This window comes from Pygocentrus nattereri, chromosome 9 (assembly GCF_015220715.1).
Source record: "Pygocentrus nattereri isolate fPygNat1 chromosome 9, fPygNat1.pri, whole genome shotgun sequence".
Lineage (NCBI taxonomy): Eukaryota > Metazoa > Chordata > Actinopteri > Characiformes > Serrasalmidae > Pygocentrus > Pygocentrus nattereri.
In genome coordinates, this window is record NC_051219.1 from 46,127,935 (window position 1) to 46,144,400 (window position 16,466).

Sequence of the window (16,466 nt, forward strand, 5' to 3'; positions counted from 1 at the left end):
AGGAGGAGAATCAGCCAATCAGCGTCCGCGACGTCGATGACGCGTCCCTGTTCCTGTTGTGTAAATGCAGTCTCCGCTTGATGGGCGTGGGGCCCGTCAGCGCCCATCTAACCAGGTGAGCAGTGAAAAGCTCTTAATAACCAGCCGGGGGGCCTGAACACGTTGGCCCCAAGCTGAGAGCAGCGAATAAAAAAATAAGTTATATCCGTCTGGACGTTTAGTAAGAGTCATTTACAGTATGCAGCTAGCCACTGTCCCTCATCAGCTGTGGTAGCTACTCCTGATATCAAGACAATATGAAGATGAGTCGAAAAGGTACTAAAACTTCAATTTTGCTTCCAACCATTAGAGCAAAAATTAGAGATAAAACGTTTGAGACACACCAGCTGGAGGATTTCAACACCATTCAGCCTGGAAAGGACAAGAACCGCTCCTTTGGTGCAGTGAGGCTCAAGAGAAAAACATGGCTAACTGTGAGTGTAGATAAAAACACTCTCCTGCTTTCCTTCCTGCCCTCGCTAGGCTATCGCTGGAATTCATACATGAACTCTGAAAGAAAAGTTTTTGACGAATTTGCCCAGATGAAATATCATCGTGCATCTTTTAAAACAGTAAACCTGACTGAGTCATTCTGCTTTATTCTAAGGCGTGTTGTTCCTAAAGCCCGGAAAGCCCGTTTCTCTGCTCTGATGTGGTGTTTGGACGTGTGTTTGCAGACCACAGTGATCCTTTACTTTTAGATAACTTTGTATTTGTAATGGGATGCTGTATAACCAGGTCTTGTGAGCTCTAACATCACTCATATTCCCAGCTCCACCTCCTCTCCTACACCATGTTACATTTGTGAATGTGTGATTTCGTTGATGGAGTGCGATGGTTTGATCAGGTTTGTGTGGAGTTTGCAGGTCGGTCTACATCCCGACCCTCACCTGTGGTCATGAGCTGTGGGTAATGACTGAAAGAATGAGATCGCGAATACAAGCGGCGGAAATGAGCCTCTTCGTCGGGTGGCGGGCTACACTCTATTTGATAGGGTGAGGAGCTCAGCCATCCGGGAGGAGCTCGGAGTACAGCGGCTAGTCCTCCGCACTGAGAGGAGCCAGCTGAGGTGGTTCAGGCATCTGATCCAGATGCCCCCTGGACACCTCCTGATGGAGGTGTACCAGGCACGGCCTACTGGGATAAAACCCTGGGGTCGTGCTAGGACCCGCTGGACAGATTACATCTCCAAGTTGGCCTGGGAGCGGCTTGGGGTCCCTGGGAATGAGCTGGAGGAAGTTGTGGGGAACAGGGTCATCTGGGATTCTCTGCTCTCCCAACTGCTACTGCGACCCTATCTGGACTAGCGGTTAACGATGATGATGATGATGATGATGACCAACAAGGACACACAATAAGGCTAAACGCTGTTCTAATGAAGCTCAGAAGCTGCTGGCCTGCTAATGGCGCCTCCTTGTGGAGAATTTTTAGCCTGCTTAACATGAATGAGTTACAAGCCAGTTCTTAGAATTCACATCTAATAAAAAGTGCCTATGAACTAAAGCAGGACTCAAGGGGTCACAGATAAACAACTGCAAATGTTTGTGGAGTTGTATGTTGTGGTCATCAATTGGCCAGACCTATGACCATACACTGATGAGGCATAACATCATGACCACCTCCTTGTTCCTACGCTCATTGTCCACTTTATCAGCTGCACTTACTGTATAGCTACAGACTGTAGTCCATCTGTTTCTCTGATACTCTGTTACCCTGTTCTTCAGTGGTCAGGACCCCCATGGACCCTCACAGAGCAGGTACTGTTTGGGTGGTGGGTCATTCTCAGTACTGCAGTAACACTGACGCGGTGGAGGTGTGTTGGTGTGTGTTGCGCTGGTCTGAGTGGATCAGACACAGCAGTGCTGCTGGAGTTTTTAAAGACGTCAGTGTCACTGCTGGACTGAGAATAGTCCACCAACCAAAAATATCCAGTCAGCAGTGTCCTGTGGGCAGCGTCCTGTGACCACTGATGAAGGACTAGAGGATGACCAGCACACAATGTTATGCCTGATCAGTGTATAATGCATCCCCACAAAGCTGCACATACCGAAAAGCCAAGCACCTGAGCACAAGATGCTCTGGTTCTATATGTAGTAATTGAACTATGTTTATTCCATAGATCAGTGGTGGTCAATGCTTGTCCTGGACGTCTATCTTCCTGCAGAGTCCAGTTCGAACCACAATCTGCTACACCTGCTCCAGCTAATTAACTTCCCCAGAAGTCCTGGATCAGCTGGATCAGATGTAATAGTGTTATGTAAGGAGGAGGCAGCATTTTCATGCAGGTTGTAACTAAACTGCAGGATGGTAGAGCTCAAGGAGGATTAGTGACCACTGCCATACATGTTGAGATGCTCTTATTAAGGGGACAATGACTCCAGTGACCTAGCATAATTTCTACAATGGGACCTAAACATGACCGAATTTTATCTAATGAAATTCATTTGTTAATCATTCTTTACTTTATGTTAATCTGGAGCAGGCGAGCCCAGTCCTGGTCCTGCAGATCTAACCCCCTTCAAAGTTTAGCTCCAACCCTGAACTGAAACACCTGATCCAAGTAATGAAGGCTTTCAGGGGGCATCTGAACATCAGAGACCGGTCTGTTAGAACTGAATTTTCCAGGGTTGTAGATCCACAGGACCAGGATTGAGCTCCTGATCTAGAGCAATTTAGAACTGCAGGTGAACAAAACATTACGAGTGTTACTCCAAGTAATGAAATAAATGTAATTGGTTTCTGTACTTTAGTATTTTTGGTGTATCTGTACTGAAGTTTCTCCGTTCTGGGCGTCTTTCTCCTTTCACTCCACTACATTTCAGAGTCTAATATCCAACTTTTTCCTCCTACATTTTGAGAAATCTGTCGTTCCTTTTGGTTTCTGTGTGTATAAAAACGTAACATGTCAAAACGAAAGAAGCGCAAAGCCAGAGCACCAATCAGGGCCCAGCGGTCACTTTGTTTAGAGCTGGTTTTGACCTGTTGGTCATACCGACCCAGTGCAGCACGCGGTTCAACGTCAGCGCAGCAGCGTAAAACTTTGGGAGAGTCTGTTCAACATAAATGATGAACTAACCTAACTTTGTGTAAATAGAGCTCAATATAGAAATATGTCCACATATGCAGTCGAGACTGACGCGGCTTTTTTCTGAATTTCTACAAACACCATTTCATTTTATAGTAAATGAGTTTGGGCTGGTTTATGTTTATGAACAGACGCCTACAGATCAACATAGTAAAGGAGCTCATCTGTGATCCTGAGTTTAAAGCCAGTTTTTATTCAACTTAAACTTGGAACTAAGTTGTAAATAAATCTGAAACTGAAACTTTGCTTGTGTGTAAAAAGTGATTTCAGAGCCACTCGGTTCTCCCTGATGGAAACTGTTTACCTTCAGTGTTTTGTGCTTCTGATCATTTTAATAGACGTCAGCGTCACTAATTAATGACGTTCTATTAAAAGACTGGTTTACCAAGAGAGACGCTGGAGGACTTTCACCTGAAATGAGTTCATGAAGCCAGTCTGGTTATAAAAATGATAACAGGACATCAGAGCCAGAATTACTCTTTTAGTACTTTTACTTTATACTTAAGTACATTTGAAGGGAAATACTTTAGTACTTTTACTCCAGTGGAGGTCTAAAGGGAGGAACTTCTACTTTTACTGGAGGAATATTTTAACTCGAGTAAAGGGTTTGTGTACTTTGTCCACCACTGGGTGTTCTTGACTCCTCTCCGGATGGAGGGATAAGTTCCAGGGTGTAAAACGAGTGAATCTCAACTGTTCATATCAATGACGCCACTCATTTAAGCCTCACTCTCACCAGAAAGGAGCAAACGACTTTAGTGCCATCTGGTGGACTAAGGTAGTTATAACAAATGCTAGTGTAATTAGTGTAACTACTGAAGGCCCTGAGTTCAGAACACCCCAACCAATCAAATGCACACCAGCAAACCCAGAAACAGGACGGCATCATCCCAAAAGGACAGGAGAGGGTCGGGAATCTCATCAGAGCAACTGTAGTAAGGAGCAGTGCCACTCAGGAATGTCTCCTGGGTAGTCAGACAGTTCTAGAGGGACCATAACGTAGATGTAGAATAGACTACAATGTTCCTCATGTGGGTTTGTTCTTAGGTAAGAACAGAATCTAGACGCACTCAAGAGCACAAAGGTGAGAGCAGTTCTGTGCTTTAAGAACTCGTCATGAAGCTGACCGAGACTTCACTTAGGAAGAAATTGGAGAATGAAGCCCACTGTCTGGTTTCTTTAAATCTAATGACATCACTCTTACACAGGGGCAAGGTGAGCGAAAACCTTAGGTGCACAGTCCCCATGGACCCTCACAGAGCAGGTACAACACTGGAACGAGTGGATCAGACACAGCAGCGTCCTGTGACCACTGAAGGACTAGAGGATGACCAGCACAAACTGTGCAGCAGTAGATGAGCTGTCGTCTCTGACTTTACATCTACAAGGGTTTAAAACCTCCAGCAGCACTGCTGTCTGATCCACTCACACCACCACATCAGTGTTACTGCAGGGCTGAGAATGACCCACCACCCAAACAGTACCTGCTCTGTGAGGGTCCATGGGGGTCCTGACCTCTGAAGAACAGGGTAACAGAGTATCAGAGAAACGGATGGACTACAGTCTGTAACTGTAGAACTACAGAGAGCAGCTATACAGTAAGTGGAGCTGATAACGAGGGTAGAAATTAGGTGGTCAGATTGTTATGCCTGACCGGTGGGTGTAGGGATGCGGACAGGTTCAGGCTTTCTACGGGACGCCTTGTGAATCTGGTGGCACCACCAGGCCCCATTATAAAGGGCACACACAGCCTCATTGAGGAAGACATAAGAACACATTTATTAAGTCAGCACTTTGGCTCCACCGCAGCCTTCTCTCTCTCTCTTTAAAGAGATGATCCTGTAAGACACTTGCCGTTTCAAATCCAACCCAATTAAAGTACTGAGGTGCCCCTATAGAGCTTCATAAAATCTAAAAAAAGCCTGTTGGTTAATCTTCACATTTCATCAAAGACTGAGTGGATTCACAGGTAGGTGGTATATATTCACGTCCACTTGCCACTGTAACCGTCTCAGGTTCTTTAAGTGCATCCCCTTTACTTCATCCATCCATCCATCCAGCCATCCATCATCTTCCGCTTCTCCGGGGTTTGGGTGGTGGGGGCAGCATCCTAAGCAATGAGGCCCAGACCTCCCTTTCCCCAGCTACTTCCACTAGCTCTCCGGGGGGATTCCGAGGCGCTCCCAGGCCAGCTGGGCGATATAGTCACGCCAGCGTGTCCTGGGTCTTCCCCGGGGTCTCCTCCCGGGTGGACTTGCCTGTGACACCTCCCGAGGGAGGCGTCCAGGAGGCATCCTAACCAGATGCCTGAACCACCTCAGCCGCCTCCTCTCGACGTGGAGAAGCAGCGGCTCTACCTTGAGTCCCTCCTGGATGCCCGAACTTCTCACCCTATCTCTAAGGGAGAGTCCAGACACCCTGCGGAGGAAACTCATTTCGGCCGCTTGTATTCGCGATCTCGTTCTTTCGGTCATTACCCAAAGCTCATGACCATAGGTGAGGGTGGGAACGTAGATCGACCGGTAAATCGAGAGCCTTGCCTTATGTCTCAGCTTTCTTTACCACAACAGACCGGTAAAGAGCCCGCATCACTGCTGACCCAGCACCAATCCGCCTGTCAATCTCCCGCTCCCTTGTACCATCACTCCTGAACAAGACCCCGAGATACTTAAACTCCTCCACTTGAGGCAAGAGCCTATCCCCGACCCAGAGAGGGCTCTCCACCCTTTTCCGCCTGAGAACCATGGCCTCGGATTTGGAGGTACTGATCCTCATCCCAGCCGCTTCACACTAATCCGTTTGCAACAGAGACACGGGTCCATCAAAATAAAACTGATCAACTAATTCCATGTATTCACTGCTGTAACTACCTCTATAGTCCGCACTCAAGAAAAACACACAACTGACGTTCGTTTTTTAAATTTTATTGTACACAGAAACTCCAGACGTCCATCTCTGAGCTTAGATGTTCCTGTCAGAAGAAGAGAAAGTAATTAGAGACTATAAGCGACACTCAAGTGGCTGTAAGACTGGATTCAACGCGCTGTCAAACTACGAGCCCGAGTGACCTCCCCAAATATCACAGGCTTTCAGTTTATTAGGGCTGCAACAAATATTCAAATGACGAGACGGGATCATTAAATCATTCATGTAGAAAACAGTCTTTCCAGCGACAAAACCTTGAGCATGGTCACTCATCGGTCAGTAAAACAAACTGTTTCCATTTGGTAAAGATGTCGTTTCCTGTCCAGGAATGAACCGATTATGAAAACAGCCGTTCTCTCATCATCTTTTACTTTTTCATTTCATACGAAAACAAATGACCAGCAAAATAAATGACATTTATTCAACGGAATGACAAACATTTAATCCCGTCAGTGTTTCACAGCCAGGTGATAAAGCAGTTCTACAAGAAATAATAAGTATTGATTTAGAATCATAAGAAAATGACACGATAAACACCACGAGAGTGAAAGAGCTGCGTTTTCAGGTGTTTATTAAAAGTGAGCTCTGAGCTCGACTGGCTAATAAAAGCTGAGCTGAGCTCCAGTTTAGAAGCAGAGTAACTGAACGAGTTTCTGTTTTCTGTGTTTTACTGAAGGTGTTTGTAGGTCAGAATCTGCAGATCTAAGATCATAGACAGACACTCTGATGTAAACAGAGCTTTAAGGCCATTTAGAGCTTTAAAAACTAGTAGCAGAGCTTTAAACTCTATCCTGAGTGATAGACAGCCAGTGCAGCTCTTTTAAACCAGACGGATCTATTTGGTAGGATGCTGCTGCGTTTTGTCCGAGCTGTAAAGGATGTACTGATTTCTTAGGAGGTTCAGTATGAAGACCATTACAGTGATCAACTCTGCTGGAACAAACGCATGAACAGGTTTCTCTGCGTCGCTCTGAGAGAGAAAAGGCTGAACTGTAGTGATTCTCTCAGATGATAAAAGCTGCTTTAGTGACTGTTTACATGCAGATCAAACAGAGCTCAGAGCTTTGATCTGTCAAATAGTACCTGACTGAATGTTTTAAAATAAACACAGAACGGCTGCAGCCCTAGAAAGCTGTTTTGGAAGGTGAGAATGGCTCGGTGGGCTCCCGTCATACTAACACAAGCCCATCACACACAGCGGTTATAATAAAGAAGACACTTACTTTGACACAATGGCATCGTTCTTCGCCAGCCTCAGGAGAGAGTCATCAGCCTCGCCCTGCAGACGGCAAAAATGAATGTTTACTGCTGGACTGCTATTCCCGGCTGTATTACACGCAAAATGTTATCAGAATAAAGTTTTAAAGATTTTAAATCCAGTGATTGATTTTCATAATCAGTACTAACAGCAAACGACACGAACAAAAGCTACCTGAATTTATTGGAAATTAGACTTTTGTTTTATTATTACTATTAATTCATGATTCCAGCTGTTTTGCTTAATTAGAGGTCATCTTACAATCCAGACCATCAAAAGATTCAAAGGGGGGTGCAGTAAGTCTCCATGTGTAGAACTAAAGCTAATTATTTCCCTGTCTAATCATATTCAGGACCTTATTAAGGACTGCAGCTACACGAATGCCTGCACACCTTTTGGGAGGAGAGTTTTTCTACCCTAATATCTTCATCTACTACCTCTTACAGCAACAGTGACCCTGTGCTGTGGGATCTGTTCACCACTGAGGCGTCAACTCAGCAAATTTAAAACATTTTCTGATTTGTTGCCATTTTTAAAAAAATACTACAACTGACTACTTCATATTACACTCTTCCACCAAGCTAAACGAGCGTTTCCATAATCTGCATCCTTACTGTTTATACACTCACCGGCCACTTTATTAGGTTCAACTGCTTGTTAACACAAATAGCTGATCAGCCAATCACACGGCCGCAGCTCACTGCATTTAGGCCTGTAGAGGTGGTCAAGACGACCTGCTGAAGTGCAGACCGAGCATCAGAACGGGGAAGAAAGGGGATTTAAGGGACTTTGAACGTGGCGTGGTTGTTGGTGCCAGACGGGCTGGTCTGAGTATTTCAGAAACTGCTGATCTGCTGGGATTTTCACGCTCAACCATCTCTAGGGTTCACAGAGAACGGTCCGAAAAAGAGGAAATATCCAGTGAGCGGTCAGTTGTGTGGACGAAAATGCCTTGTTGATGTGAGAGGTCAGAGGAGAATGGGCAGACTGGTTCCAGATGATAGAAAGGCAGCAGGAACTCAAATAACCAACCAGAATCTCTGAGGAACGTTTCCAACACCTTGTTGAAAGTGTGGCATGAAGAATTAAAGCAGTTCTGAAGGAAAAAGGGGGTCCAGCCTTTTACTAGCGTACCTAATAAAGTGGCCGGTGTGTGAGTATCAGTGCATTGTCATCAGCCCAGAACCCACAGTGTCAGAGCTCCCTACTGAGCGACTTCGGAGAACCACAGCGTCTCGACCGAATGCTCAATTACTGCTACAGATCTTTAAAAACACAAAACTTACCATTTTGCGAATGGCGCCACAGATGGCGTAGGTCTTGAACTGTCCGTTGAACCTGCCAGTGACCTTGTCAACCTGAGAACATTAAAGCAAACATTCAGAACTGGTCACTTTCTGACATGCAAGCGAACTGGAACAGCTACCAACTGAGTAGAACACCAAAGTAGCAGAACCCACTCGTTTACTGAGCAGGATGAAGTAGAGGCGCGCATGTACTGAACACGTCCGCTTTACTAAGGCAGCTCTTTAGAGCAGGAGCGACAAACTCAACGACTAAAGTTGAGTTGAAAAGTTGAAAATCCCAAATTTGTTTCCAGAGAAAACCAAAAAGGTCTCATTTCCTTTTTATTTAATGTTGTGCTTTAAACTGGACCAGCCCTCATTTACTCAAAATATACAGAAGCTTCAACAGTAAAACAAAGGCAATAGTAATAGACTGTAAAATATTAAATATTACATTAATAGTTGATGTATTCTAACTTTAAAAGCTCCCAGGAGCTCAGTCTTTTAGACCTACCTACCTGCCTGAATTAGGCACCTGGCACCTTCTCTATGCTGCAAGTTCGTTAAGACTTGGGCTCAGTTTCTGACTGTATACGTGTAGAGTTGTGTATCCGCTGTTGTTGGGGTGGGAGAGTCGGAATGCACGCAGCACCGCAGTGCATGCTGGGGACTGTAGTGCAGCGCATTGTAAAACAGGCTAATATTAATACAAAATAAAAGCCTTACGTTTGACACATGGGCTTTAAGGGGTAATAATGAAGTGTCTACTTCAATAAAGCCTTAACTGTTAGCTCTATATCTACATGTGCCATGCCTCAACGAACCTCGTTATTATTCTCGCATAATTATAATTATCATGATGCCAACTGTCCCAAACGCGGGCTGACGGGTCAGCTACTCCCTTACCTCAGCAATGTTAATCTGGATAGAGGCATGGTCCTTCGCACCGATGATTCTGTTGCTGGCGGAGCTGCAAAGCAAAGAAAGCAAGCTTTGAGTTTTGAACTCAACTACAAACACGAGGCACTCAAAACCCAAACTCCTGACTCAACGACTACCACAGAACAGCTTCGACAGCATATAAGGAAAGAAACAGAGCCAATTAAAACAAAAACGGCACAAAACGGGTCAATCATCTTACCATTTGCGGGGCACGTACAGGTCCACGAATTCTCCAGCGTCGTTCTGCATGTTGAGGTTCTCTGGTGGTCGTTAAGGGCTTCTAAGAGCTGAACACGGACAAGATGACAAAGGGTTACTGTACAGTTAAAACCTATGGAGGCCCTTAGGGGCCGTGGTTAAACTCATTAATGACCTGAGCTGGTCAGACAGCAAGCACACGTAGGACCAGAGGTGCCCGACAGCACTGTCTACATTAGAGCTTCGTTAACCGTTTTCCCAGTTTTCCCAGTCTGAGTTTATCCAGCCATTGTTCTGTGCAGGTCTCTGTAAGCGCAGCCTTTACTGTACGAGGACCCTCAGTCTCAGCTCAACGTTCAGAGCACAATCACGTTCGACTTGGAGAAGCGGCACCATGTGCTTATATTTCAACCCTGTAAAATTCAATGAGCTGCTTCATCTCTGAGCACAGCTTTCACAGGCGAACGCAAACCACTGCATCGTAAAGCAGAGTAAACGACTGCCCACCTGTCCGGCCGGACACTGACTGTCAAGCCCTCCTGCTGCCCACGCCCCAGATACCACCACCTACCCTGGACGAGCTGCCCACCCTACACTGATGTTTCCATAGACTCCCAGCTATTCCTACTACTAATACTACTGCTATTAATATTAGTAGTCTAATAACTCTGTAGGTAGTTTGACCAGAGGAGGACGGGTCCCCCTGGTGAGGCTGGTTCCTCCCAAGGCTTCTTCCTCAGCTCTGAGGGAGGTTCTCCTGGTCACTGCCACCCGGGGGTTTTACATTCATGTTAAACTCTGTCTTTACTGGAATTCTGTAAAGCTGCTTTGTGACTACATCAGTTGTAAAAAGTGCCACAAATAAATTTGACTTGATTTTGACTAAAGCAAAAATCTGAGGGAACATCTCACCGCGGCCCCTTGGGGTCTCCCAGGGTAGCAGTAAAAAGCCAGACATCCTCTCTGCATTTACACAGACAAAAGCTAAAGCTGTAAAAATTTACTTTTTAACCTCCTAAACTCCTCGGGACCACCGGTGGGTCCAAACCTCCCTTCATCATGTTCTCCATAACTTTCATACTCCATAAGCTCCATTCAGAAGCTGGGCGTCGTGTGAGGCTGTAGCTCTTCTCTCCAGTCTAATAGACGGTGACGTCATTTTAAACCCTTATAATAAAAGAAGCTGAACTCAGTTTGTTTTTCTACTGAAAGTCGACCCGTTTTTCCCCAAATCTGGGCTCTAAACTATAAACAGACGGCGTCTCTTCAGTGATCTGCTCTGGAAACATCACTTTTAGAGAACAACACAAAGAGCGGCGCAGATTTTTGGACTTTAGCAGTGAATTATAAGCATATAGTGATGTGTGGAGATCAGAAATCACAGGTTCTGATAATCTGAGGAGCTTTTAAAGTTACTGGATAACTCGATTTGGTCCCGAACTCAATGGACGAACCCAAACAGCGCGGAGAATCAGAGCCGGGGCCGGATTAACTTTCCAGCCTCGGTATTAAATAACGCGTCCCCGCTTCCACTCGGTTTAACCGCCTTAACGGCCGTAACTAACCCGACGAACCGCGGTTCCGACCCGCCTGACGAGCGGAGGACCGGAGCTAAGCTAACCGGCTAACGGCCGCATGAGGCGGCGCGGTCCACTAAACACGGCCTGGGTCACATTAGCGACCCTTAATCCGCTCTAAACCCCCCCACTTCGACCCAGACACGCCACACACACGCGCGCCGGGCCGGGCCGAGCGCGGCCGACGGGTCCAGACCCCGGTACCGCGGGATTCAGCGCGGAGCGCGCGCAGCCCTCACCTCGCTCCACAGCTGCCTCGCGAGGAAAGGAAGAGGCCCGCAGCGGGAGGAAGTGACATAGCGGGGCCAGGATGGAGGGAGCGTCAGCTAATAATTAATATATTAACAACAGCGATTAATACATCACTGACACTATTAAATATTAACACCATAACTGAAACATATCTGCTGGGCGGCCTGCTGGGTATTGCTGAGAGGCTTGTGAGGGAAACAGGTGAAATTTTAGCGCAGCTAAAGTTCATAAAAGTCCCATAGCGGTTACCGCGGGCGCGGCGGCGTGTCATAAAAATAAAGACAAGACCTCGAGAATATTTCCAGAATAAAGCGGTAATATTTCCAGAATAAAGCGGTAACATTTCGAGAATAAAGTGGTAATATTTTGAGAAAAAAGTGGTAATATTTTGAGAATAAAGTGGCAATATTTCGAGGAAAAAATGGCAGTTTTCCAGAAAAAAGGTAATATTTTGAGAATAAAGTCGTAAAATTTTGAGGAAAATTTTTTTAATATTTTGAGAAAAAAGTGGTAATATTTCCAGAAAAAAAGGTGTAATATTTTGAGAAAAAAATATAATATTTCGAGAATAAAGTCGTAATATTTCGAGGAAAAAATTTTAATATTTTGAGAAAAAAGTGGTAATATTTTGAGGAAAGAATTATATTTCGAGGGAAAAAAAATTAATATTTCAAGAAAAAAGTGGTAATATTTCGAGAATAAAGTGGTAATATTTTGAGAAAAAAGTGGTAATATTTCGAGAAAAAAGTGGTAATATTTCGAGAAAAAAGTGGTAATGTTTTGAGGAAAAAGTGGTAATATTTTGAGAAAAAAGTGCTAATATTTCAAGAATAAAGTGGTAATATTTCGAGAAACAAGTGGTAATATTTCGAGAAAAAAATGGTACAATTCTGAGAATAAAGTGGTTATATTTTGAGAAAAAAATATTTCGAGAAAAAAGTGGTGATATTTCGAGAATAAAGTGGCAATAATTCGAGAAAAAAATGGTACAATTCCGAGAATAAAGCGGTAATATTTCGAGAAAAAAGTGGTAATATTTTGAGAAAAAAGTGGTAATATTTTGAGAATAAAGTGGTAATATTCCGAGAATAAAGTGGTAATATTTTGAAAAAAAATGGCAATATTTAGAGAAAAAAATGGTACAATTCTGAGAATAAAGTGGTAATATTTAGAGAATAAAGTGGTAATATTTTGAGTTCAGTTTCAGTATACTGTATGTCCCTTTCATATTGACTTATTGACTTATTGACTGTGGCCTTAAACATTCAAGTAGGTAGCATTCTCCTGGCATCCGCCAGACCCAGATTCATCCGTCAGACTGCTAGATAGTGAAGCGTAATCCATCACTTCAGGGAAAACCTTTCCACTGCTCTCGAGTGCAGGCGGGATGCTTTACATCACTCCAGCTGAGGTTTGACATTAGTGATCTTAGGCTTGTGTGCAGTTGCTCAGCCATGGAAACCCATTGATTAAGCTCGCAATGCAGTTACGTGACCATGCTCTGCGAGTTTGCATGGTCTCCCACTGCTGTTGCTCCTAGATACTTCCATTTTACAGGAATAGCACTTACAGGTGGGTTCAGTGTCACTTGATTTAAGGCAGAAGAACAAAATAAAATTTTTGTTCAGAATTAATGAATTAAGCACGGTCACATATTTGCTCTTAAGGTCAAATCGTAAGTCTTTTAAGCTGTTTGGAATTTTGGAGTCCAAAAAGCATCAAATAATAAATATGAACTTCATCTAAAATCAGATTTTCAGTTCCAGTGTTGCCACAGAGTGCCAAGGCCCACGCCTTCGGCCAATGCCCGATCCACAAAGCACCACCCTCACCTGTGGTCATGAGCTTTGGGTAATGACCGAAAGAACGAGATCGCGAATACAAGCGGCCAAAATGAGTTTCCTCCGCAGGGTGTCTGGACTCTCCCTTAGAGAGAGGGTGAGAAGTTCGGTCATCCGGGAGGGACTCGGAGTAGAGCCGCTGCTTCTCCACGTCGAGAGGAGCCAGCTGAGGTGGTTCGGGCATCTGGTTAGGATGCCTCCTGGACGCCTCCCTCGGGAGGTGTCACAGGCGAGTCCACCTGGGAGGAGACCCCGGGGAAGACCCAGGACACGCTGGTGCGACTATATCGCCCAGCTGGCCTGGAAGCGCCTCGGAATCCCTCCCAGGGAGCTAGTGGAAGTGGCTGGGGAAAGGGAGGTCTGGGCCTCATTGCTTAGGATGCTGCCCCCGCGACCCGAACCCCAGAGAAGTGGAAGATGATGGATGGATGGATGGATGGATGGATGGATGGATGGATGGTGTCGCCACAGAGGACATCAAAAACGCAAACTGTTAGGTGATTAAAATTTTAGGCACATCAATAAAAATATTGCCCTGAAATTTAGTAGAAAAACATTTTTCTGCCTAAAATAGATCGACTTCAGGCTTCAGAGGCATCATAAATGCTTATATTTCAACTACTTACTTCTCTTGCACCCATAACCTGTTTTTGCTGAGATGGCAGCCAATCTGGAAAGGCAGAGCTCCTGTTGCGAATGACACACTGAACAAATCAGATGTCGCTGGAAAACCAGGACGTCTCTACGTGGTGCCCCAGGTTTCAGCTCTGTAGCTTTGGGATCCTTTGGGGACGAAGATGAATTGTCAGGTCTCTCGAGGCTAAAGCGGGTGGCCTTGGTGGACTCCACAGCATGCTGTTGTCAGATGAATCACAGTGCAGGCTTCTCTCAGAATAGAAGTGAAAGTGACGTCAGTCGTCAAACATGTCTTCACTCATCAGCCAGTCTAGACCCATTACGTAGTAGTCAGAGACCCGTCACGGGGGCAGGTGGCAATGCTCGGCCTAAAACAACGGCCTTAGGCTCATGGGAGGCGCGCAGCCCAGTTGATAAAGGGATTATTAATGTTGTTTATTGTTGTTAATGCTGCTGTTGCTTGGTTAAGGTGTACGTGTGAGCTACATGTGCTATTCCCAGTAGTGTAACGTGTGAGGTTGGTGGTGACCTCCCCAAGGATTGGATGGACTTTATGTGTCTTCCTGCCTGCCGGAAGTTCAATACAAGAGCTTTTCTCAGAGCTCAGACTTACAGCTCCACTCTACTCTTCATTTGACTGCCATTAAAATACAACAAACGGTCTCTTCAACAGGTCTTCATCAAATGTCAATCACAAAAACGAAGGCTTTACTAGTGCAAACAGAACCCACAGTCGTAGTCAGGCCACAGGCAATGGTCAAATCCAGAAAAGACAACATACACAAAAACACAAACATAAACAGGAGAAAAGATCAGGCGGGAACAGCCCAGGCGGGAACAGCCCAGGCGGGAACAGCCCAGGCGGGAACAGCCCAGGCGGGAACAGCCAGGAGCTCTGTGGAAAGAAGCCTCACAATGAGACTGTCTACAAACCGGGGCTTTAAACTAAACTAATTAAAGAAGAACAGGTGTTACTGATTAGTTCTCTGGGGAACTGGAGCGCTGTAAGGAGTCGTGACCAGCGGGAAACGCCCTTGACAGGTCATATTAATGGCTAACTAGATTATATCGCTTATTATTTCCTTGAATTTGTTATGCAAATTGTGCAAATCTATTATGGAAATATTGCTTGGAACTAAGTTGGCAGAAGTTGAGCCCACACAAGATAGTCAGAAAATTAAATAAATAAATAAAAAGGTTTTGCATTCAGATGGATAACATTCACCTACGATAGTTTCACTCTCCTTCCTTCACAATAGTTTGGGCTTTCCACATTTTTCTTTACCAGAACATAAGATCGATGATTTCCTTTTAGCAGACAGATGATGTGTATCATTCATAGCTTTTGTTCTAAATGCACCGTAAAGCACGGGACATCAATGTTTAATACAAGATTATGTGTTTAGCTATGAATATAAATATGTTTTAAAACATGGCCAGGACCAATTCTCAGGGATACTCAGGTCTTTTAAAGAAGCAACAACATTTAAAAAGTCTATTCTTCAGTTTAATTTCATATAATTATTGTGATTGTTTTATAACAGCTGTGAGGACTGTAATATTTCTCTTACTTCATTGTCAAGATTTGGAAACAAAAGGGTTATAAACACCCAATGGAAAATGATCCGATCTGGATTTCCCCCCTGATGTGTAGGTAGGTACAGTCAAGCTTTCTGTCCTGTCAGTTAAGACTTTAGGAGGTGACCTGAAGTCCTAACGTCATATTTACCACTAACATTATTAGGAACTGATTGTTAATCAACCAATCATATTGATATACTAACCAATGCATTTCCATCTAACTGAAACACGGGCAGCTCTATGTTGGCACTGAAGATAAAATATATGTTAGTATATATTTGGGTCATTCTACAGAAACGGTCACTTCTCTGTCTGTCCATAGGAGTCACTGGTGTTACTGACCGTCTCTGGTGTTCCACATAATAAAGGAAACACCAGAAACGTTTTTAATGATCAATGCGTTTTACAGAACATCAAATCAACGTGACTTTTATTTCAAAATAAGTGTTTTTGTGTTAAGCAGTAACACCAGTGACACGACTACTGGGGAAGTTTCATTATATATTTTATAATATTTATTAGGCTTTTGTTTTTTTTATGTCATTTATTTTTTATATTCCATAGTCATGTGTAGATTATTGCAGTTAAAATTGCAGAAAAACATTTTTTTTCCTCAATATATGGCCTCGGTCTTCACACACGACTGTGGGGATGAGCTCTTCTGTGATGACTGCAATTCTATATGATTGATGTAATAATAATAATAATAATAATAATAATAATGATAATAATAATAAATTTTACTTGTAATGCACTTTACATTTTAAGCAAATCTCAAAGTGCTATACAGTAGAAGCATTTCAATGAAATCAAAGAACTACTACAAAACATCTTAACACTCCATAG

The 16,466-nt window shown here is 44.2% G+C and overlaps 1 protein-coding gene across 1 annotated transcript; it reads right to left on the reverse strand.

Annotated features, from left to right (window-relative positions):
• Positions 1–6,032: 6,032 nt before the first annotated feature.
• rps21 (ribosomal protein S21) lies at positions 6,033–11,684 on the reverse strand. Its single transcript, XM_017715688.2, has 6 exons — positions 11,550–11,684; positions 9,735–9,822; positions 9,500–9,563; positions 8,594–8,665; positions 7,273–7,328; positions 6,033–6,095 (listed from the first exon to the last, which is right to left on the reverse strand). Exons 2-6 carry the CDS (start codon positions 9,782–9,784, stop codon positions 6,086–6,088), a joined length of 252 nt encoding a protein of 83 aa, XP_017571177.1. The 5' UTR covers positions 9,785–9,822; positions 11,550–11,684; the 3' UTR covers positions 6,033–6,085.
• Between the last annotated feature and the right edge of the window lie 4,782 nt (positions 11,685–16,466).